This window comes from Callorhinus ursinus, unplaced genomic scaffold, assembly GCF_003265705.2.
Source record: "Callorhinus ursinus isolate GAN/ISIS: 27379988/994484 unplaced genomic scaffold, GSC_fseal_2.0 scaffold2, whole genome shotgun sequence".
Taxonomy (NCBI): Eukaryota; Metazoa; Chordata; class Mammalia; order Carnivora; family Otariidae; genus Callorhinus; species Callorhinus ursinus.
This window is the reverse complement of record NW_027397064.1, coordinates 26,262,298-26,286,503: the sequence shown is the minus strand read 5'-3', so window position 1 is coordinate 26,286,503 and position 24,206 is coordinate 26,262,298. Positions and strand designations below refer to the sequence as shown.

At 36.4% G+C, this 24,206-nt stretch overlaps 1 protein-coding gene across 6 annotated transcripts in view; it reads left to right on the top strand.

Moving 5' to 3' along the window:
- Positions 1-23,798, top strand: part of PIKFYVE (phosphoinositide kinase, FYVE-type zinc finger containing) — a 75,321-nt gene extending 51,523 nt beyond the window's left edge. For 5 of the 6 annotated variants that reach the window (XM_073879316.1, XM_073879312.1, XM_025892436.2 and 2 more), the window contains 18 exons: positions 181-294; positions 669-777; positions 882-1,036; positions 1,937-2,027; positions 4,677-4,737; positions 5,607-5,744; positions 6,796-6,916; positions 9,114-9,209; positions 10,690-10,773; positions 11,648-11,748; positions 13,786-13,950; positions 15,365-15,424; positions 16,083-16,259; positions 17,036-17,139; positions 17,872-18,000; positions 19,093-19,354; positions 19,749-19,823; positions 20,557-23,798. In XM_073879316.1, the coding sequence (XP_073735417.1) occupies positions 181-294; positions 669-777; positions 882-1,036; positions 1,937-2,027; positions 4,677-4,737; positions 5,607-5,744; positions 6,796-6,916; positions 9,114-9,209; positions 10,690-10,773; positions 11,648-11,748; positions 13,786-13,950; positions 15,365-15,424; positions 16,083-16,259; positions 17,036-17,139; positions 17,872-18,000; positions 19,093-19,354; positions 19,749-19,823; positions 20,557-20,672 (2,158 nt within the window). In that variant the 3' untranslated portion in view covers positions 20,673-23,798. The other variant, XM_073879327.1, reaches the window with a different exon arrangement.
- The last annotated feature ends 408 nt before the right edge of the window (positions 23,799-24,206 follow it).

The following is a 24,206-nucleotide window of genomic DNA, read 5'->3' as shown; positions in this document are numbered from 1 at the left end:
CCAGAACTGGGGAGGATATTTATAATGGTTGAAAGTCGTCTTCAGTGTTTTTATAATTGTTTTACAATGCTGTTTTGTAGAAACTTTGTCTTGTACCTCATAGGATTTATGTTTACCGCTACTCAAGATATTAAAATATTTTTTACTTTTCTACTATTACTTGTATTTTTTTCCTCTCAGTTATGCTCCCATTCGGCTTCTTGAAGTATGTGTTCCATTCCCCAAAATATTCATTAAACGTCAGGCCCCATTAAAAGTGTCCCTTCTTCAGGATCTAAAGGACTTCTTTCAAAAGTAAGTCTTAGTTTCTTTGATCATCTGTTTTTGTGTATATAGACATGTGTCTGTAATGTACACATATTTTAAAATATGAGGTTTGTTCATTTAGCTTTCTTTGAAAACATAACTATTTTTCTAAATATATGTAACATATGCCCGATGTAAAAAAAAATGTAAACTGTATAAAAGTATAAAAAAGAAATCAAATCCTCTTAGACATAACAGTTGTTAAAATTTTGATGTACATCCTTTTAGGTCTTTTTTGTGTTGCAAACTTGTGTATGATTCTTAATTCAATAAAATAGAGTTTTGTGAGTGTCATTTTTCTCTGTGAGGTTAGAAAATTTAATTCCAACTTTTCTAAGGTGTTTAATGTTTGTTTTTATTAGAGTTTCACAGGTATATCTTGCTGTTGATGAAAGACTTGCGTCTTTGAAAACGGATACATTTAGCAAAACAAGAGAGGAAAAAATGGAAGATATCTTTGCACAAAAAGAGGTCATTCATTTCTTTAACAGAAGCTCAAAAGTTAACTATTAACTTATCAGAAGTTTCTTTTGGGGTGTGTCTCAGACGGCTGGAATTGTTTTTTTTCCTTGTAGATGGAAGAAGGCGAGTTCAAGAACTGGATCGAGAAGATGCAAGCAAGGCTCATGTCTTCCTCAGTAGACACCCCTCAGCAACTGCAGTCCATCTTTGAGTCCCTCATTGCCAAGAAGCAAAGTCTGTGCGAAGTGCTACAAGCTTGGAATAACAGGTGTGCCTTGCAGCCTGGTGTTTCTTGAATGTTTTTGCAAAATTTGCTCTGCCATCATTTTAATTTAGAGGACTTTATTAATTATGATATTACCTTTAATTCTCAAATTGTAGAAGTTATTATTTTCCTGCCACCACCTTTCCTTGATCATTTAAAACATATATGCTCATCTTTGGGTAGTTTGTAAAAATAAAAAAACCAGATGAGGGCAGCAGCTTTCAATGCTGTTTCAAACTTAAGAGTGTGTGTGCTTATTGAATATAATATACCTGAATTAGTATTCCATGGAGTGATTATTGGTTTTTAGGCCAGGACTTTCAAATATATTATTATGTGTGTCTTAGACCTTTATGTAAATTTTTATTGGGGGAAATATTTCCCTTTGATGCTTATTTAAAAGTTCAGTTAGATTATTATAGCATTTACTTATGGAGCATCAGCATTATGCTAGGCAGTGAGTAAGGCGCTAGATAGATGTTCAGTCTTTTATTTGGTCTTATGACTCCTACGGTGTATATACTGTTTCCATTTCACAGAAGCTCTAAGAGTAAGGCATTTCCCCGAGCTGTATAGTTATTAATTGTCAGAGCTGGGTTTTGAGCTCAGGTCTGTTGGTCTCTAAAGCTCCTATTTTTTGTTTGTTTGTTTGTTTGTTTTTGTTACATTATGCTTTCTCTTACAGTAACTTATTTTATAACTACAGTCATATCACACACAGCTCTTGATTAGTTAGTTAGAAATAAGACAGAAACTTATGTATAACTTTAATATCTATTGCAATCGAAATAGGAAAATCTAATTATTGTGGCTTCACAATTGTAAAGAGAAAATTTTTAAGTATTATTCAGGATATTAGAAATAAACTATATTTCTCTCCCCTCCCCAACCCTTTTATTGTAGATTGCAGGACCTTTTCCAGCAGGAAAAGGGTAGAAAGCGACCTTCAGTTCCTCCAAGTCCTGGAAGACTGAGGCAGGGGGAAGAAAGCAAGGTAAAGAAATGTGGTCTCATCTTTGGTCTTTCACTGGTATAAGTATTACAGTTAATTTCATTTAAGACACTTACAGATAGTAACTTAATACGTGGGTTTAATAATATTAGATAGAGTCTTTCATTTTGCCGTTGTGAGGTTTCAAAGAGACATCACCTGGATTAATTTTTATCTTGCTTGAAATAAAATTGTTTGTTCATTTCAAACATTTATCAAAAGCCACCGCCTGTAGGCATCACTGGAGGTAGCGTCATGGAAAGGAGAAGTTGGGGATGCTCTGAGTATATAATAGAGTCCTAATTTATTTTACTATGTAGTTTTGTGTGTTCTTTATTTCTGTGCTTAAGTGGGACGTTTTTCTTAAGGGACCTATCTATACTGGGTTAGTTCTGCACATTGATTTAATTGACATTTCCTAACGATATTTTTGTCTTATTGCATAACAAAGTACCACAGACTTTGTGACCTAACACACCTGTTCATCCTTTTACATGGTCCAGGAGTCTGACACAGTAAGGCTGGAATCTCTGCTCAGTCTCACATAGCTTAAGTCAAGATTTCGGCCAGGGCCATTATCTTACTGAGGCTCAGGGTCATTTTCCAAGCTCATCCAGGTTGTTGGCAGAATTTAATTCCCACTGGTTATAGGACTGAGGTCCCATTTTTGTTGCCGGCAGTTGACCAGAGCCCATTCTCAACTCCTAGAGGCTGCCTGCATTTCTTGTTATGAGCCCCCTTTCATCTTCAAAGCTTACAACAATGCGTGCTTCAGATTTCCTAATTCCTCCCCTCTGACCTCTAGACACAGGTTTGAAGGACTTGTGTGGTTAGGTCACTACCTGGATAATCTCTCCCCATCTTAAAGTTAACCAATTTGGGACCTTAAATACATATGCAGAATCCCTTCACAGCAGTATTTAGATTAGTGTTTAATTGAATAACTGGGGAAGGGATGTGTGTATACCAGGGGGCAGGATCCTTGGGGGCCATCTTAGAAATCTTCCTATTATAAATGAACCATATTTTCAGGTAATTATTAATGCCAGTATAAGGGCTTAATATTTTTTTTTTAAGATTTATTTTATTTATTTTAGGGAGAGAGAGCGAGAGAGGGTGTGCAGGGGGCAGAGGGAGAGGGAGAGACAGTCCCAAGCAGACTCCTCACTGAGCGCGGACCCCATTGCAGGGCTCAGTCTCATGACCCAGAGATCACAACCTGAGCCGAAACCAAGAGTTGGATGCTCAACCAACTGTGCAACCCAGGCACCCCATAAAGGCTTAATATACTGATATGATGGGGGACTTGGAAAGAATTTTTTTTTTTTTGTACAAGTGTATAGTATTGTAAAATGTGTTTTCATAGAATGATAAATTCAAGTGCCTTAGATCTTGACGCTTCTTTTTTTCTCAGAAACAACTGTGTAGGAATCACTTTTCCCTAAAGTTTAGGTGAAAGTAAGAGTAAGGGTTACCAAAGATGATTTGTACATTAGTATTTGCCACGTAATCTAGGTCCATTAATGGCTAACATAGACTGTTAGTGGCTTTTCTGTTTGCCCATTAAGAAACTGCAAAGCTAGTGGTGTAAGACCTTTAATTGTAATATATAGACACAATTGAAAATACAAAATCATTTGGTAGAAGATCATCTTTTTGAAGGGTTGAAAGTTGATTTGAAAATCTGTAGCACTGCTTGTCTTTTCATTCGGTAACTACTTTTTGCGTACTTTTAGTTCTGAGTACTAGAACTATTCTAGGTTCAGGGCATATAGTTCTGAACAAAGGCCCTAGTGGAACATTTGTCTAATGCGGTGGAGACTGACAATAAACCAGTGAACAATAAACTTTTAAAAAACAAATGGGAAAAAGGCTGTGAAGAAAAAAATAAGGGAAATGGAGAGTATTGCCAAGGGAGAGGATGGTGGTGGGTTATTTTATATAGGGTGGCCAGGGAGGTCTCTCTGGTATGGTGAGCAAATCTAAGAATGTTCTAAGTAGCCATCTAGAAATGACTTTGTAATCAAATTGTATACAGGGTTTATAGTGATTCGAAATATATCTTACCTGTGGATAATGGGACTTGAATAAGTCCAGTGGATAATAAGAGATTAATGGGTAATCATAAGTAGTTTTTAGATGCTTTAATGCTAGTGAGTGAGCTTCTGTTTAGAGGATGATTCTCCAAGTGTAGTTCAAGGACCCCCTGGGGGTTTAAGTCTCTTTCAAGGGCTCTGCATGATTTCCCTTTTTCAATTATATATGTATGTGAGGCTAGATTTTCTTTATACTCTTCAATCATAATAATATAGCTCAACAGATTAAATGCAGAAGCCAGGGATGAATCTAGCTGTCTGCTAGACATTAAACTATTTGCAAAAGTGTAAAACAATGCCACTCTTAACCATTTTTTTTTTTTGGTAAATTGGTAATTTTTAATTTGAACATGTTATTTATGTTAACGTATAAGGGTTTATTATTTTTAAAATGAATTAATGCATATTCTAAAACTTTCTCAGTTTTAATTTCTAATAAGGTAAAAATCAAAAGTTATAACCCACATAAAAGCTGAGTGTCTTAATAATTCTTAAGAAAATTTTAAAAGTGTGATTTTAATGTTTCCTTAAGAATAAAGTATTTACTTCTCTGCAGATAAGTTCGATGGATGCAGCACCAAGAAATATTTCTCCAGGGCTCCAAAATGGAGAAAAAGGTTGGTCCTTGAGTCTGGTGATCACTTGCTATTGGATTTAAAGAAATTTCTTAGTCTATAAGTTATTTCAGTGGCTAATTTTGAGAATTTTTTCTGATACAGTTCTAGACTTTTTTTCCTTCTTGTAGAGTGTTGTAGCACTGTCAATTTAAGATTTCATAAAGTATATTGCAAGAAAATAAATTAGGATATAGAAATACACGATATATAGAGATGGTTGCTGTTAGGGGAAAAGCAAAAAAAAAAAAAAAAAGGAAATTGAATTTTTGTTTTGCCTGTTCCAAAGTCAGCAGGTTTGACTGCAAAAACATTAGAAAGTTTAATTTATGTTTTTATGTTACTGAAATCTTTCCTAGACCTAAGCTGTCTTTCACAGTATTTCACTGAATGACTTGGTGCCACCCTAGAAAATTTGTAGGGAAATTTCCTTAGACTGTCTTTGTGGAATACGAGCTCAGCTCATAATTCTTGGCATTTTCTGTTATAATTAAGTGAACTTTCCCCCTGGGAATGAGCATGTGATTTTTCCCCCAGTGGTGTCCTGATTTTATTCCCTATTAAACTGAATGGACTAGTGCTTTTAGGTAGCTATTATGGCCCAATGGATAAGGATATTAGATAGGAATCAGACTTGGGTTACCGGTCACAGTGCTGTCGCTAGGACCTGACTGTGGTTAAGTCATAGAACCTGTTTGGATATTTGTATCTGTTTCTAAAATACGTGCTAAAATGGCCTAACTAATTTTCAGGAAATTAAAATTCTTTGGTTTAGGAAGTAGAAATATAAGTTGGCATTTTAAAAACATTCCTATTAGGTAGACATGGGCTCAGCGTTTTTAAATGATTCACTCAAGTTTGTTTTTCTTTAGAGGATCGCTTCCTAACAACCCTGTCCAGTCAGAGCTCCACCAGTTCCACCCATCTCCAGTTGCCTACTCCACCAGAGGTCATGCCTGAACAGCTGGGGGGAGGGCCCCCTGAACTCGACGCGACCAGCAGCTCTGAAGGTGCACTTGAAGTCACTTTTTACTGTGCTTGATCCAGAAAAGGAGAGCACTGTGAATGCTTTGATACAATGCTTTCTTATCTCTCAGAGTTTGTAAATTTCATACTTGCTAGAAGTGCTATCGGGGAGGGGGGGTGTGTGGATGGCTCAGTCCCTTAAGCGGCCGACTCTTGGTTTTGGCTCAGGTCATGAGGATCTCGGTCCTGGGATTGAGCCCCGAGTCGGGCTCTGTGCTCAGCTGGGAAGTCTGCTTGTGGATTCTCTCTCTCCTCTCCCTCTGCTGCTCCTTCCTCTTGGGCTCATGCACTCTCTCTTTTTCTCTATCTTTATATCTAAAATTAAAAAAAAAAAGTGCTATTTTAGATATAGCTTTTTACCATATCACTTCTTCAGTTGCACTGCTTGACATATAAATATCTCAGTAACAGAATGTTAGTCTGCTTCATCTGTGTTCTGGGGATATTACTTTCTTGGGTCCTGTAAAGTACATGGTTGTTGCCTTGTCAGAAAATAAGAGAAATTGCAGCCATTTCTCCAACAACAACTATTTATTTCACTAATAGCAAATTTATGCCTTCTCTCTTTCCTTGCTTTCTGTTTAAGCAGTAACTACTTAAGTAGTGTAAACTTTAAAAACTTTTAAATTGCAATTAAACTCTGATGTAACGACCACAGCGCACATAACTGAGTTGAAGTGTTGATAGGAAGAGCGCGGCTAAGTTCGCGCATGCTCAGTTAGTAACTACATCATGGCTGCTGCCCGGCCCCTGCAATGGGAAGCCATCGATTATAGCATGATGCCAGTTTCAGAAAGGGTCAGATGTAGCACAAACAGTGTGCTCCTTGGAGTCACTGTTGTGTATGCTTCACTCTTGCTGCTGCTTTCATCCCCGAAGAGTCCTTATTCCTAGATCAGAAATTTTGTACCATAATTGGTAATTATGGTGTGCATATGTCTGTATTCCACACAAGAAATAATGTTGATACTTTCTACTTTTTTTTTTTTACTCTTCCTGAATATTAACATATAAGTAGCATATTTTTAATCCTAGATGTGTTTGATGGGCATTTGCTGGGATCCACAGACAGCCAAGTGAAAGAAAAATCAACCATGAAAGCCATCTTTGCAAATTTGCTTCCGGGAAATAGCTATAACCCTATTCCATTTCCTTTGTAAGTATTAATAAAAGTCAGCGGCTGTTGTTGGGTGGTTTTATTTTCACTTAATTTTAAAAACCTCTTTGTATAGATTTATTCTCTATGTATTTAAATATATTTATTTATATATGTACTTCTCAGTCCTAAATTATACTTCATCATAGTAAAAGAGGTGTCTTTTGGTATAATATAATTTGTAGAATTATTTATTTATTTATTTATTTATTTAAAGATTTTATTTATTTATTTGAGAGAGAGAGAGAATGAGAGAGAAAGCACATGAGAGGGGGGAGGGTCAGAGGGAGAAGCAGACTCCCTGCCGAGCAGGGAGCCCGATGCGGGACTCGATCCACGCACTCCAGGATCATGACCTGAGCCGAAGTCAGTTGCTTAACCAACTGAGCCACCCAGGCGCCCTAATTTGTAGAATTATTATGTAGTAATCATCATCACATAGATGAGTGGATGAAAAAAGCATTAACTAATATTGCTTAATGCTTAAGGTTAATGGTTCTGAAAATAATTGTTTATATACATATTTTTTAAAGATATACTGCTACATCTATTGATCCCATAATCATAGAAACATACTACTGTTGTGTATGAAGATGACATTACTGATCTAATAACTTACTGGGACGTGGTACTTTTCTATCAGTGGTGATGTATTACAGTGACCCATACAAGTTTTCATGTGATCCTGTATGGGGCTCTCTGAGTAGGAAAGAAAAGAGGCTGGCTTTGAGAGTGTGTTTTTTCCCCACTGGTTGATCTGTGTAGCCATCAAATGCTGCTCTTGTATGGTGGTACAAGTGTATCCAGAAGGTAGACCTTTGGGGGCGCCTGGGTGGCTCAGTCGTTAGGCGTCTGCCTTCGGCTCAGGTCATGATTCCAGGTCCTGGGATCGAGGCCTGCATCGGGCTCCCTGCTCAGCGGGAGGCCTGCTTCTCCCTCTCCCACTCCCCCTGCTTGTGTTCCCTCTCTCGCTGTGTCTCTCTCTGTCAAATAAATAAATAAAATCTTAAAAAAAAAGTAAGAAAAGTACTCTTTGTTACAAAAACAAAAGGTAGACATTTGTTAATAAGGACCTTTGTTCTTAACTGACTTTTGTATTTATTCAGTCAATATTTAAATTTATTGAGTGCCAGCTCTAATGCCCAAGGATGTGGAACAAGATTAATAAGGAAAAATCACTGCTCTTGGGAGCTCAGTCTCAGGGAGGAGACGAGTAGAGATTCATAGATTCATAGTACCGTCTGTGAGGGTCCCTGTTTTCTCTACTTTAGACTCCAATATCACAGTATCTTGAGTGGGTTATTGTCCCTCCTGGTGTATGGCCTTTGCCCACGCCCTCACTTTCTTCTTTAGTCATTAACTCCTGTGAATTCTTTCTCAGATAAACTTCAGACCCTCCCGCTAGCTCCCTGCCCTAGGCAGATTAGGTCTCTTTGTTACAGGCTGTCATGTTTCCCTCCTGGTACTTATCACAGAAGGTGATTGTATTTATTTGTAGCATTATGGGTTTCTTTATCCCACTGTACTGTAAACTCTACCATGCCTAATTTTTTCCACCTCTGTATTGTTAACATCTTGTGCAAGTTGTTAGGTGCTTAGTATTAGTTTTTCTTAATATTGTGTCTCTGGCATGGTGGGCGCTCAGTATGTAGCTATTACACAGATGAATGAATGCTTCTCTAGGGGCCTAAGGGTAGAAGTCGGGATCAAGATTGGGGTTAAAATGGTCACACCATTGAGTTTCCATATGATAATAGGAGAGCAGCTGTGTTATATTATTTCTTGTTGGACTAATGGTATGTTTTCCACAATTTCTAGAAGACACATCTTTCAGGCTTGTAGTAGAACAAAATCTTTCATACTTCTGCTGTTCATTGTAAATACTTTCTGAGATGAACATGGCTCAAAGTTGGCAGCATGGAAAGCGTTGTTTGGAATAATTCCAGAACCCTCTGATTTGAAAACTACTTCTGACGATTTTCGATTGCCTTTAAAAACTTTCTGTTGATACATTTTCCTTTGGCTGTTTGGTTCATGTTCTGTATACATTTTGGTTTACTTAATTATCTTCTTATGATTGTGCCATATTTAGTTAACTTAAAATTGCCTTGAAATTTACTTATAATGTGTTAGTGGTTTATATATATCATTTTCTGCTAATTTTGTTCTTACTGATTTATTTAAAAATTTTGAACAGTGATCCAGATAAACACTACTTAATGTATGAACATGAACGGGTGCCCATTGCGGTTTGTGAGAAGGAACCCAGCTCTATCATTGCTTTTGCTCTCAGGTATTATTCATGGAACTTTTTCACCTATGATTAGATCTTTATATCTTATGTGTATTTATTAATCACCTTATTGTTTAGATCTTTTATAGAGAGTAGAGTAGAATGATTATATGTAAGCAAAAATATGTATTCTTTGGGCGAGGTAGCTTGTTCTCTTTGTGTCTGAAAGTGTATTCTTTGCCCAAATAATAACAGGATGATTCTTAAGCAAGCTTCTACTAACTAAATTGACTTAGGCAAGTGATTTACTTATCTTTATATCCTCTAAACATTCTATTATATTGTGTATCCATTGTATCCCTTCCTTATTATCTTTACTTGTTGATAAAATAAAGCATCTTATACCATCTGAGTATCTTTTTATACTCTTTCTTTCCTTCCTGCTTCTCACACATAGCAGGTAAGGTTTTCTTACTAGAGTAATGCTGTTCCTACGCCTTAACCCACATACATGCCCGCAGTTACCATGTGTCTTAAAAAGCATCCTTCTTTAAAAATATTTATATCTTATATCTAAAAAGACAGTGCTTTTTAATCACAACGATACCTTGGTAGTGGTAGAACTTAAAATATAATCTAAGATGTTTAATTAAAAAACTTTTTTTTTCTGTTGGAAGGCATTGAAATGTAAATTTTTCTTTTTATATATTGGTTGCAAGGAGCCTGCTTAGTCAACAAATATTTGAATATCTACAATATGTGGTATAGTAGGTATTGGATTTATAGGAATAAACAAGATAGATTTATATGCCTTAGCATTTATGAAGTTTAGAGTTTACTCTTTGGATTATGAGGAATTTCTTTCCTTTAGGAGATTCCGTGGGATATATTTTTTTTTTGTTTTTGCCTTTTGGCCTTTAGGAAGTTAATATTTGTTTTTTTATTGCTTAGTCATACTACATTAATAGATAAGAAAGGTAGGAAAGCCAACCAAATAAAAAATTTCTTATGTACTGTTAGGAATTGAGCATTCCAGTAGAAATCACTTTCTTCTAATGTCTTGGAAAAATAATACATGCTTCTCTTATTCCCTGACATCTGATTTATCTAAATCAGGGCTCTCAGACTGCTGGTCCAAGAGTTGGATTTTTTCCTTAAAGTTCAGCACCTTTAAATAGAAAAGCATTCTTAAGTTCCTTTTCTCGCTGTTATATTACACTAAAGTCTGAAGTTTTATACTTTAAATTACCTGTTCTATCCCTGAAGATATTTAGTCTAAATGTTAATACCTAGACTTTCACAGTCATTGTTTAGGATAGTGATACTGGTTGGTGTGTTGGGTTGTATTTTGCATCATTATCTGTGAAGATGACCTTCTTCATGAAGCTTCTACTTGATAACTTTTGTTAGTTGACTCAAATATGTTTAATTATGGACACATAAAATGTATTTCCGTAATGCAGAGCTTATTCTAAAATATATGATTTATTTTGAAGAGAAGCTTAATGTTTAACATTTTTCAACCTATTTCTACCCTAAGTTGTAAAGAATACCGAAATGCCTTAGAGGAATTGTCCAAAGTGACTCAGCGGAGCAGTGCCGAAGAAGGGCTTCCGACAAATAGGTGATCCATGATTGAGTAGAATTTACTTCATTTGGCTATGTCATAATTTTTTAAATGCTCATTCTTCAATTTTATTATTGCAAATTATCAGTGTGACAGTTGCTAGGATACTGACAGTGGCACTCAAAACTTTAGCCAACAATTGACAGAACAAAATTCAAGTATAGCAAAAGGCCTTAAATGGTGCCTTTGGATATAGTTTTCTGATAATTGCCATAGAAGTTCAGTGTATATTGCAGACTTAAACTTTCAACATTTTAAATTGTCCTTGTTTCATTTAAAAAATAGTAACTTTGGAAATTAGTAACCCACTGCTTTACTTTGTAATTTAAAGTATTTTTGAATTTTCCATAATAATTAAAGATCCCCAATAGTTTAAAAACTAAACAAAACTCCCAACCAGTTAGTTCTTTTAGTATGTTCAGTATTTTAGACATTTAGACAGAAATTGTCATAGGCTCATTATTTTGATTCTTAGTGAAGTAGGTTTTCCACCTTCACTACTGTGACAGCATTTGATCTGGATTTATTTATTATCATGGTAACTAGCCTGAGAAATATGAAATTGGTATTTTCTGTAATTGTTTGAATTACAGGTACTAAGATAACTCTAATGAATTTGGGAAAATACTACAAAAGCCTCTGCTTTCACGTATTTTCCAGACACTTTTATATTTATAACATTTTGCTTTCTTTTTCTTAAGTCCAGTAGGCATTTCAAGACTTTTTCTTCTGTGTTATAACCTGTGTTTACATAAATTATGAATCAGATTTCAGATACGGTGGGTGGGATTAGGTGGGGAATAGATTAATGCAGGAATAATTTTCTGTCCGAATTGTATGAAATTAACTTTTCCTTTTGTTTTTTGTTTAGTACTTTAGACAGCAGACCAAAGAGTAGCAGCCCTATTAGATTACCTGAGGTCAGTGGAGGACAGACAAACCGTACAGCAGAAGCAGACCTGCAGCAGCCAAGTAAGATTATACATGGAGGAGTACTTATTAGTTTTATTTGTAGTTATGGTTTGAAGAAGAAAACATTAAATAAGAAATGCCAGCTGGTAAGAATTTATTACTTCTGGTCTTTACAAAAAAATTTTTGTATGTCCCCTTTTTAAATATTTTGCTTTTCCTTGATCTTTACCTTATTATTGGATTTGAAAACTTCTAGAAACTTGTAGGTCTATGCAAAAAGAAACAGAATCTGCCTTTTTAGAATTTTCAGTTTAAAGTATATAAGCTAAGGAGACTTTTTTTTTTTTAAGATTTTATTTATTAGAGAGAGCACGAGCAGAGGGAGGGGGAGAGGAAGAGGGAGAAGCAGAAGCAGGCTTCCCGCTGAGCAGGGAGCCCACCCAGGACTCTGGGATCATGACCTGAGCTGAAGGCAGATGCTTAATCGACTGAGCCACCCAGACGCTTTAAGAGAGACTTCTTAAAAAAGTTTTTACAGTATTGTTGGCATTGTGAAAAGAATTTTTCATGTGTCATGTCCTTTAATCCCCACAATAGCCACAAAGGAGTTATTTGACATATCTCCATTTTTTAAAAAGAAAGTTAAGACTTAAGTAGCTTGCTCAAGATTACAGAGGTAGTGGAAGCTAGAATTTGAACATAGGTCTCTTTGACTTTGTCAGGAATGTATTCACTACAAATAACAGAAAACTCAAGTGACTATTGGGGCTTAAACAAATGACAGGGTATTTTTCTAAAATAGCAATGTCCAGAGGCAGGTGGTTGCTGGCATTGGTCCAGCTAGTCAGCATTGTCATGACAAGAGAGGGGTAGTTTCTCACGATTCTGTTAAGTTTTCCTCATGATCAAAATGTTCCATTTCAGGTTTCCATTTGAAGCAGAAAGAAGGGAGGTAGCTGCAAGCTGCAGCTATTTCCTTTAATTAGGCATGCAGAGGCTTCTCCTTTAGTCTCCTTGGCTGGAACTGGGTCTCAGGGTCACCCCTCCCTGCAAGAGAGACTGAGATTGTAGTGACCAGCTCTGCCCTAGTTGCTTATACAAGTCGTGATTTATATTTTAGGGCTCTCCACATTGCTGCGCCAAACAAAACTGCAGTTCTTTCAGCAAGGAACAAGGTGGGCTTGGGTATTTAAGGACGTCATAATGGTGTCTACCACCCTAACTAAGCACTTTATGAGTGACATTTTATGTGGATTTTGTAGATGGTAAATGTGTGAAATTAGAATCACGTATGCTAATGAGTTCATAGATCACACATAGATGATATATATATATACTAATCTCAAAACTAAGAAAGTATAGAGTAAGCTTTAGCAATATTTTTGGCCGTCTTATACAAATTTCTGAAAAATGCTGAAAACAGCTTAGATTTTGCTGTGTTAAAATGTAGGAACATAAATGATATAGAGATGTTACTTTTAACTCTGAATTCTTGTAGATTATAGTATTGCTTTGTGTTAGTTTAATTATCTATTGTAATATTATAAGAATTTAGCCCTAAATTTTGTTGCTTAAGATATCATGACTGCTGGGATGTCTGGGTGGCTCCGTTGGTTAAGCGTCTCTTGGTTTCAGCTCAGGTCATGATCTCATAGGTTGTGGGATCGAGCCCCGCTTTGGGCTCCGTGCTCAGTGGGGAATCTGCTTGAGATTCTCTACCTCTGTCCCTCTCTGCTTTGGCACATGCATGCGCTTTCTCTCTCTGTCAAATAAATAAATAAATCTTTTTTAAAAAAAGATTATGACTGCCATGTAAAGTAATTTTTGAAAGATTTTCTATAGAATTTCTCACATTTTGATATACAGCTACCTGAACATTGCTTTTCTTTTATATTTCTGATAATGAAAGTGCTTGACTAATAACCCCTCCCCAGGCCCCATAAAACATGTGGAATGATTGTCTGTGCAAATGAAAGTATCAGTGTGACTCATATTTATTACCCGCATATAATGGTTACTGCTAACAAAAGAATTGAGTTGAAAATCTTTATTTTTTCACCTGCAGCGACCTGTACTTATGTTACCTTTTATTTTTAGCCAAAAAGGCTTCTGGAATGCTGTCCTTCTTCCGAGGGACAGCAGGGAAAAGCCCTGATCTCTCTTCCCAGAAGAGAGAGACCTTACGTGGAGCAGATAGTGCTTACTACCAGGTTGGGCAGACGGGCAAGGAGGGAACGGAGAGTCAAGGCATTGAGCCTCAAGGTGTGTTAAAGGAGACCAAATGTGCTTATTTTACTTGCTTGTGTCCTTTATAGTCTTGAGTAGATAATAATTCTTACTGCCCAAACCAGGGCGTTGGCTCTCTTCTCATGCCTCAGTATGGCAGCGTGGAAAAAGCATGGTGCTTGTAGAGTCCGACTGGCTTTAGCTGTCATTGCTATCACTTACTGTGTGGTAGAATCAGAAAGCCTTAGTTTCCATACCTGTAAAGTGGCAAAAGCAATGTCTTCCATGGTTTCCTGGGGACTAAGTGACATTAAACATGTAAAACATCAATCTCACCTTGTAACTCACAGTTACATACTCAGATGTTTTCATTCCACTACCCCCTCAGACATTTCCTTTCTTTCCCAGTCTCTGTAGGGTTGAGGGCATTGATGTCTACCTTCATTTTGATATTTAAAAGTATGTCTACCTGATTATGTTTGAATATGGGGTTAGACCAGGCATCAGCAAACTGTGCTGACCTATTTTGTAAATAAAGTTGTATTGGACCATAAGCACGCCCATTCATTTACTAATTGGCTGCTTTCGTGTCATATTGATAAGTTGGATAGTTATGACTGAATAAAATACTTACCATCTGGCCCTTTACAGAAATAGTTTGGCAACCCCTGGGTTAGATCATGAATTAGTAGTCTAAAAGGAAGTGTAATAAATTTTCATTAGTAATTAAAATGTCATCTTAAGTATTCTATAGACTTCTGTTGGGCTGTAATCCTTGGAAGACATTGGTGCTTTGAAAAAAATAATTTAGAAACGTGAAACATGGAAGATCACTTCTTCTAGCTATTGAAATATATTCCAAATTTGTAATAATTAGAGTGCATCTAGCCATAGGTTTGCCACACAAATCAAATATAAAGAATAGCTCTGAAGTAGATACTAGTATATTTTATGTATTTTATAAGACAAAGCATCTCAAGCTGTTGGAGAACCATTATTCCACACACAGGGAAAATGGTCATAAACTGATAAAGAAGTAATGGAAACTTGATGTAAGAGCTGAGTTAGCATACTGTTTTGTGTTTTCATCTGTATTCTTTTCTTTTTATTTAAAATCAATTAATTAACATATAGCATATTATTAGTTTCAGAGGTAGAGTTTAATGAGAGTTAGTATATTGTTATCAGAGGAATCAAATATAAGAAAAGTTATTCTTCAACCTGAATTCTGTTTTTCATCTGAAAACTGCTCTTTCAAAAGGTACTTATATTTTTTTAATAGTTTATAAAGTTTAATTATGCACATAATGCTTCTCGAGAGTGACTTGACCAGGATAACAAGAATTGACTTGTTAGTTTTTATTGTTATGTCAGGGGAGGAAAGAACAGACAAAATGAACTGATAACCCTTTGAAAACTTTGACTTTATTAATGATGTTAAACTTTTTAGATGAGGTGGATGGAGGAGATACACAAAAGAAACAACTCATAAATCCACATGTGGAGCTTCGTAAGTATGCGATAAAATAATGTTGGTTCAGGGAGAGCAACTGTAATTGAGAAAACTGTTAATTAAGGCTTCTAGCTTATTCTAGATAAATGTCCTGTTTCTTGGAATGAATATTAAGTCTGTGTGCTGACATAAGTTTTATTTAATCTAGATTTAGCTTATAAAATAAACATTTAATGTATAAAGAAATTTAATTTAAATTATATTTTAATTTATAAGGTATAATTTGACTTAATATCTAATGTTTAAATAATTATTGTGTAATCTAGAGCCACAGAGCCTTGACCAGATGTCTAGAATTGTGTGTGTGTGGGCGGGAGGGGGGGTGCTAAAAATTTATCATCCAGAATAATAAGTACAGTAAAATTTAAGATGTAAAATTATAATGATGAAAGTACAGTAACCAGTATAAAATTAGAAATGGGTCTTATTTTCTGTTTGATTTTTCTGTAAGGTTTTAAGATGCTTTTCGGTCTTCCCTGAGAATCATTTTAACAGAACTTTGACAAACAAGGGTGTAAACTTAACCTGAGAAATGCTATCCTGGAGAAAATGAAATGGTCAAATTTGTTGGGCATGGGAAGTGGGCAGTAAGGAAGAGAGATTTCTGATTCATAGAAGGCCCCCCCCCCTTTTTTAAAAACACTTCTGTTTATAGAATTTTCTGACGCAAATGCCAAGTTTTACTGTCGCCTGTACTATGCGGGAGAGTTTCATAAGATGCGCGAAGTGATTCTGGGCAGCAGTGAAGAAGATTTCATTCGCTCTCTTTCCCACTCCTCGCCCTGGCAGGCCCGTGGGGGCAAATCAGGAGCTGCCTTCTATGCAACTGAGGGTAAGCCTTTTTAGTCACTCACTGACTGAGTAGTAGCCATCTTTTCCCCTCAGATAATCTGTGAATCCCTTGAACTGAGGCAGTAGGATATGGTCAATTGGCAAACGAAGTTTTCTGTTTTTCTGTTTGAGAGTATGTAATAACAATATTTAAAAGAATATACATGTATATGGTGTGCAGTTAGAGACAGACATTGATCTGATCCTTACTAAACTCTCTCTGGTCCTGACTTCTACAAATATAAATAGTAACAGAGAACTTTTGGAAGACTCACAAGGCTTCCTCAGAGTTGATGAGACAGATAAAAATATAAATACTTAAACTGAAAATAGGAAGGCTAGGTTCTTCACCTACAAAGGTTTACAGAAGATGATGACCATTTGTACATCATATTCCATTCTCCATACCCTGAAAACAAAATTATCTGAGAAAATGCAGCAGGAAGGATGTTGCTTGATAAGAGCTTTCATAACTGTGACTTACTGCATTGTTAACAAAGGAGTCTATAAAATTTTACTTAGTAATTATCTAGCTATGAATTTCGGTCTGGTACTGTCAAAGGTAGAGGCTTCTTGACTATATAATCCTCAGGAACCCTTTGAGCCCTCAATTACTTGAGAACTGTGTTCTGATGAAAATTTTCTCTGTGACATCAGAAAATCTCCCTTAAAGCCATGAAGCAAACACATCACTTGGGATCTTTGGAATGATGTATTATAGATTACCTCAGGAAATCCTGTGACTGAATAAACACATACGACACTTCTGCCTTTTAGATGATAGATTCATTTTGAAGCAGATGCCTCGTCTGGAAGTCCAGTCTTTCCTCGACTTTGCACCGCACTACTTCAATTATATTACAAATGCTGTTCAACAAAAGGTAGAAATCCCAAACCTTGGTCCGTAATTAGAATTTTCTGGGCTTTTTCACCTCCTCAGAGTCCCAGTGGCAGTTTTTTCCATGCTAAGATAGGTACGGGATGTGACTGGATCTCTGTTATGTTATTGAGGTGTGGTAGAATGCACTCATTTCATACTCTCCTTCCTGTCTTTGCCAGTGAGGAGCCAAGAGATCGCCAGCAGATTGCATTTAATTAGTGTGTGCGTGTGTGTATGTGTGTGTGTAGAAACATTAAGATTGGATGAAAAGAGCTGCATGTTATAATTTCTAAGTTTCTTGAGACAAAACTGGGAAATATTTGTTGAGACCTGAGTGTCTGGGTCCTTAAGTAGAAAGGAAGCCAGTGGCTCAGTCAGGTTTGCCCACTTGACATTTAGCAATGCTCCTCACAGTAAGTGTATAAAGGAATCATAAAGATTTTTTTTTTCCCATTTAAGGTTTATTGCATATTTGGGGGGAAATTACATGTCATAATAAAATTTGTGATTTTGAGAAATTATAAAGCCTTATCCTTTGGGAGAATCTGAAGGATCTAAGGTTTTTATTAGCATTGCTGTTTTGCTTTTTACTTACTCCTGAGATTCAAGGGTTTAAGTTTCTTTCAAAGTTCTTTGGTCATATTAGTAGAAAATTGTGTTTGGATAGTACATGGATAATCCAGTTATGGGTATTAAATTACAAATGAATTTACTTTCATCTTTTCTTGATTAGAGGCCCACTGCATTGGCCAAAATTCTTGGAGTTTATAGAATTGGTTATAAGAATTCTCAGAACAACACTGAGAAGAAGTTAGATCTCCTTGTCATGGAAAATCTTTTCTATGGGAGAAAGATGGCACAGGTAAGGATATTGAACGATTTAGCTACTGGAACCTTTTGCACTTCTGGTTCCTGAATATAAAGAATCAGAGAATAACATCTTATTTGATAGTATTAAACCTCGGTTGCTAGGCCAAAGTCAACTTTGGAATTGTTGAACCCTATAGGAAAGACTAAAGAAGAATATTGTAGACTGGTCTTAAAATTTAACCTGTCCAATATCCTAGAAACACAGAATTTTAGGATTAGGAGACAGATCTGTTCCCACCATCTCAGTTTTAAAGATGAAGAAACTAAGACATAGAAAAATTAAGTTTATGGCAGTCACACAGGTATTCCAAGAGCTCAGGTTGTTTTAGATTCTAGAACAGTACCTTTCAGAGTGTTGGTCCTTGAGCTATTTCCAGTCTATGGGGAGATAAGGAGCTTACACTAGAATGTATTTCTTCATTGAGAGTGTCTTGCTATGCTGAATGAAAGAGCGTGCTTAGTGATGTGATTGTTTTATGTTCTGGCACTAGCTCCTTATGTCATTGTGAGCCAGGAACAGTTGCCTAGCATTCATCTGTAGAATACACTTCCCTTTGCACTGGTCGAGGACCTAAGTCCCCTGACCTTTGAGTGTGTGGCTTTTAGCACCCCCAGCATTTCTAGAGAGATGCAGTTGCTTCTACATTGCCATAGTATTGAATGGAGTTTTGGTACCAAAACTCTTAAGTTTCCTAAGACTGTTTGTATCTAGTTTTTAAACTGCTTTATGATCCAGTGATATATTTTTGGAGTTATTTGTTAATGTTTCTTAAAGTTGATTAAGTGGGTTAATGTATTCCTGAAGTGTTTGAGTAACTGAGTACCTAGGTGTTAATTTTCAATGATGAATCCTATCACCATCTACTTTATGTATTGCACAATTATAATGCATGCATTACATATAATTTTATATATAAGTGATATGTTTAATATATTTATGTAAGTTATGATTAAGTTTTAAAATTAAATTTAAAAGTATACGTAATGATATGGGCTACAAGGAATTTTTTTGCATTTCCAATTTAATTACATTAATTAATTATGCAACTCATGCATAAATGACAGAAACTTTTCTTTCTGCTAGGTTTTTGATTTGAAGGGTTCACTTCGGAATAGAAATGTAAAAACCGATACTGGGAAGGAGAGTTGTGATGTGGTCCTGCTGGATGAAAATCTCTTAAAGATGGTTCGAGACAACCCTTTGTATATCCGTTCTCATTCCAAAGCCGTGCTGAGAGCCTCGATCCGTAGTGACTCCCACTTTCTTTCTAGCCACCTCATTATAGATTATTCTTTGCTGGTTGGGCGAGATGATACTAGCAATGAGCTGGTAGTTGGAATTATAGGTAAGTCAGTAAGCATATGCTACTTATAGTTCATGATTGAAGCCAGAGTAAATTTGAAGATTATACTGAACCTGGTTTAGTCATAGCTTATTAAATATTTTCACCAACTTTGATTTGAAAATTCAACAACAGCTTTTAAATTCTAGTTACCTTCTATTTCAGTGTCATTTCATTTCATTATCTTTACCAAAAATACCTGTATTCAAGAAGTTACTCATAAAGGAAGCCCTGTGAAGTTGTTAGGAGGATTAAAAGAATTAATATGGAAAAAACCCTTGGGACAGTGTCTGGCAATGTTGTTAACATTCAGTAAACACTGGAGAAGTAATAGTAATTACTGTTAATCTTGTATTTACTAACATAGCTGTACTGCTAATCTTCCCTCCTGGAACAGATTATATTCGAACATTTACATGGGACAAAAAGCTTGAGATGGTTGTGAAATCAACAGGAATTTTAGGAGGACAAGGTGAGCAGAATTTGTGTTTATTCTTTAAACTGTTCTCATGTCTTCCTTATCAATTAACATTTAAAAAATGGGTACTTTTTTAAATTCTAAAAAAGTAAGTGGTCATCTCTGATTTTATCATTTCCAAAATGATCAGATAATAAAGGGAATTGCAGAGGTGGGGAAATAATTGGTTTTAAAGTTGTGTTAAAATACCAGAATGAAAAGTTACCCAAAAAAGGCCAGATATTCTGAATAAGAGGTTGTTTTTAATTAACACTTGAAATCTTCTAAGTTCTCCAAGCACTTCTAGCTCCATTTGTGCTTTCATACATCTCTCATCTCTAGGCAAGAGCTAGGCTCGCATTTTTAGAGTAGGGGGCGGGGAAGGGGACAGGGGCAGAGGGAAATGGGGAGATAATCTTAAGCCGGCTCCACACTCAGTGCAGAACCTGACTCGGGGCTCGATGTCAGGACCCTAATAACATGACCTGAGCCGAAATCAAGAGTCAGACACTTCACCGACTGCGCCACCCAGGTGACCCAAGAGCTAGTCTTTTAAAATGGAAACCCCTCTCAGGAAGGCCCTGTCCCATGTCTTGTGGCACAGTGGACACCTCTACCTCTTTTCTGAGGTGTGTGTGTGTGTGTGTGTGTGTCTTTATGGCAGTTGTCATGAAAGAACATAGCTATTCAAGTCAGCTGCTGATCAACTCTGTAACAGCTTTTTCCCTTTGCTCTTTCATAATCTTAGGTAAAATGCCAACTGTGGTCTCTCCAGAGTTGTACAGGACTAGATTTTGTGAAGCAATGGACAAGTATTTCCTGATGGTACCAGACCACTGGACAGGTTTAGGTCTGAACTGCTGAAAGGGAGCACATGATTTTGAAATGGACCATGAATGAAAGGGGTCTGGACCAAAGGACCAAAAATAAGCTACATGTTTTATTTCTTCATCATGTTCACCACTGTATGCCAAGGCCTTCCCATCCTCCAGTCGTGTGGACTCTCTGTAATTGAAGGGTTAAAACGCCGTGAATTTGCACTTTGGTTTTTGATACCTACAAGTTAGCTATCTTATGCTGGGAAGTTGCGTGAACATTCTTCCACTTAAGCTAAACTATAGATACATTTCAAAGGGCTAAAGACGAATGTATGGTCAGAGATGAGGAGATAGGGTGAAAAAATGGGGTGTCAGATTTGTTAACAGTCCTGTTAAGAAAATAATGCTTCCTAGATTGTGGCTTTCCCAGCATCCCATTTGACACATTCTTTACTTAGCATTTGTAGAGCTGGTGAATTTGTTTTGTGTTTCTTATGTAACAGTGTAATGTCGCCTATTATCAGAATTTCTGAAACCTTTAAAAATTCTGAATTATTCTCTTAATGGCCAGTGAAACAGATGGACCCAGTCTGTTATCGTTTTATTGAGGAATTTGACTTAAATAGGGAATCCTGTTGTGTTCTTACCTTGCCTTGTTTTTGAGGGTGCTTGATGTTTTTTAAGTTCTGTCTTCTCTGTGGGTGACAGGAGACTCTAGCCATTAATGTAAGCCTTTTGGAACTGTTTTTTAAGCTTATTTATAACTTTTGTGCAATTAATAGGTTAAACTGCACTTATCCACACATGCTCATACTCTAGGTTTTCTTCCGCTTTCAGGGAAACAGTAAATGAGTCTATCATGACTAACTTCCCAAAGGGAGAATTACTAAGGATTTTTTTTTTTAACGGAAAAAATAAATTAGACCTTATCCAAGAAATTGGGTGAGAGGTAAACACTTGCTTGTTTTCTGTAAACGTAAAGTGTCTTTTTCAATATAAATAGCAATTTAAGTGACATCTGTAAAACTAAGAGGTTTCTAGTGTGCGGACATCCGTTTCTTAACTTTCTGCACCAGTTTCTAAGCCAGTTCTGATTATTGAGAAATGTTAAGGGATAAATATTTGTAGTAAGGAACTTCTTGTTTAATAGAGTTTTTGTTTAAAAGTGATCAGATACAGTACTAAACTGACTTTGATGACGTAACAGAACACCAAATATTGCGTTGTGCTGCTTTTGCCAACAAGGGTAATTGGATTTATAAAGTTTTATAAAGTTCTCCTCTTTTCAGGCTTCCTATAATAGCACATTTCTATTGTAACTTTCACAAAATAAGAAAAAGAAATCTGGGTACATTCCAGTTACAAAAACTTAAGTATGTGAAATAGGAACATTTCGGAAAGTTTGCTTTAGAGAATGAAAGCATTAGTTTGGTGTTTGGTGCTTATTGGATACGTGGTTTGTTTTGAACTAGAAACAAGTTGGCCAAGGACTTAGGACTGATGATAAGCACTTTTTAAAAACATGTGGTGTGCCTTCTGAAAATGCACAGAACATTAGTGGTTTTAATTTTGATATTACAGACTGGAAAAGGACGGGTTCCTGCAGGAAAGAAATGTGTGGGTGGAACCTAACTTCTCGTGAATCCAGAACAATGGATTTTGCATCTCCTTTTGAATGTAAACACTGTTTTGTCTCTGTTCTTTCTTTCAGGCAGGATACTTAGGGTTATTTACCTGTCCATTTCCTGCACCCTCAGTCGTGCACACCCCAGGAGAAGTTAGCTTTCCTTCACTGTGATCAGGTTGTTTCTTTCTTTGTTTTCGTCTCAGCACCTTGCTATGTATAGCTTGGATCCACCACTGGAATAACTCCTGACAGTAGTATGTGTCATGTTGATTTTGTTTTCCTGGCCCATGACTTGAAGAACTATTTTTTAAAGCACTGCTGCCTCCTAGGTGATTTTATGGCTAAAAAAATTCCAGTATAATATCATCTGAAGCAATACTTGCAAGGGTGATCTGTCCTTTTAAAACTGTCTTAATGAAAGGGAAATGAACTTGTGAGTGGTTGAACTATATCCTCAGCCCCGGCTGCTTTTGTTGAGGTCACTACCATATGTATATATAAGGCGTTTCCAATATTGTGCTCCTTGGTGTTAAGCATTGAATGACTGACCACTCACCTCTCTTGAATTCCCTTCCTTGGCTTGGAGAATATTGATGTTGAAAAGTTAAGACTGAGGAAGAAATCTTAATACTTTGTTCCTTAGAATAAAATATGAATCCTGAGAATAACTGATAGTAGCACAAGAAAACTCTGTGAATGTGTTACATTGTATAAAAATCTTATTTATAAATGTGAAGGTTTTTGATGCCATCAAAACTTCATGGAAAAATAAAAAAGATTTACTTTTTTCTTATCCAAGTCTGAGAAAAATAAGGGGAATTGGCTATTGAAGGCCCTTTTGTAGTCTGTTGAATAAATTTATAGACATTCAAAATTTCCTACAAAAAGTGCTGCTTACAATTTTTTCCTCGATCCAGCAGTGAGTGGTTTTCTAGCTTTGGCTTTTATTGGGTATTGTAAATAGGTTTGTATTGGTTTTGGTGGCGTCAGTGTCTCGTTGGCATTTTACCCATTAGCAGTGGGCTTGTATAAAACTGCCAAGGAAAAGTCATCTACTAGAAAGTTTGCTTAGCTAACAGAATGAAAACTCTTGTGAATGAGCCTCATGGTAAAACAGGTCAGGCCATTCATTATTCCTCAAGTATTAACATACTGACTTACGCAGTATTCAAACAATCTAGTGCAATGCCTTTTTGTTTGTTTTTGTAACACGGGTGCAGTGTATTATAGAAAAACAAAAATTACAATCATGAGCAGTTTTATTAATGCTGCTGTGCTGGTTTTGTAAAAAGAATGTACATTATGTCTTTTGACAGGTTTAATTTTAACTAGAGAAATGACATTGTAAATCATAATATCCTCTTTTAATTTAATATGAAGAATTCAATTAACAATATTGAAAATACTTAATGTATTATATTGTATATATTTCTCTACTTTGGTTCTAGCTGTTTTATATGATTGACATGTTATTTAAGAGATAAAACTGCCTTGACCTTTTGGAGACTTATACTGTAAATAAAGAAGACTTACAATAAACTGAGAATCAGCTTCACTTCGTTTTGGATCAGCTTGAGGAAATTAACAAGGGGAGATGGAGTTTGGTGCCCAAGCCTCGCCCCCTGTCCCTCGCCCCGGAAGCATTGCCTTCTGTTCGTTCTCTTGCCCTTCGGTTTCCCCACCAGAGAATTTAAGTCTTTCACTAGTAAATGGCCTTAAGTCTGCGAAAAGGAGGTCTTAAATCTGTGTGTTCGCTTCTGCCAGCAATGGGTTCACCTTTTCTGCCGTCCTTCTCTGCATGTGTTTCTGCTTTCCTGATGGGACACTCAACAAAGTACTGCCCTTTCTCAGCGGGAATGGCTGATTCGCCTCGTTGGCAGGCGCTCTGAGGTGTTAATTGGTCCCCGGCCTGTTCAGAGGAGTCTCCCTGAAGTGGATCCAGCTGTGCTGCGA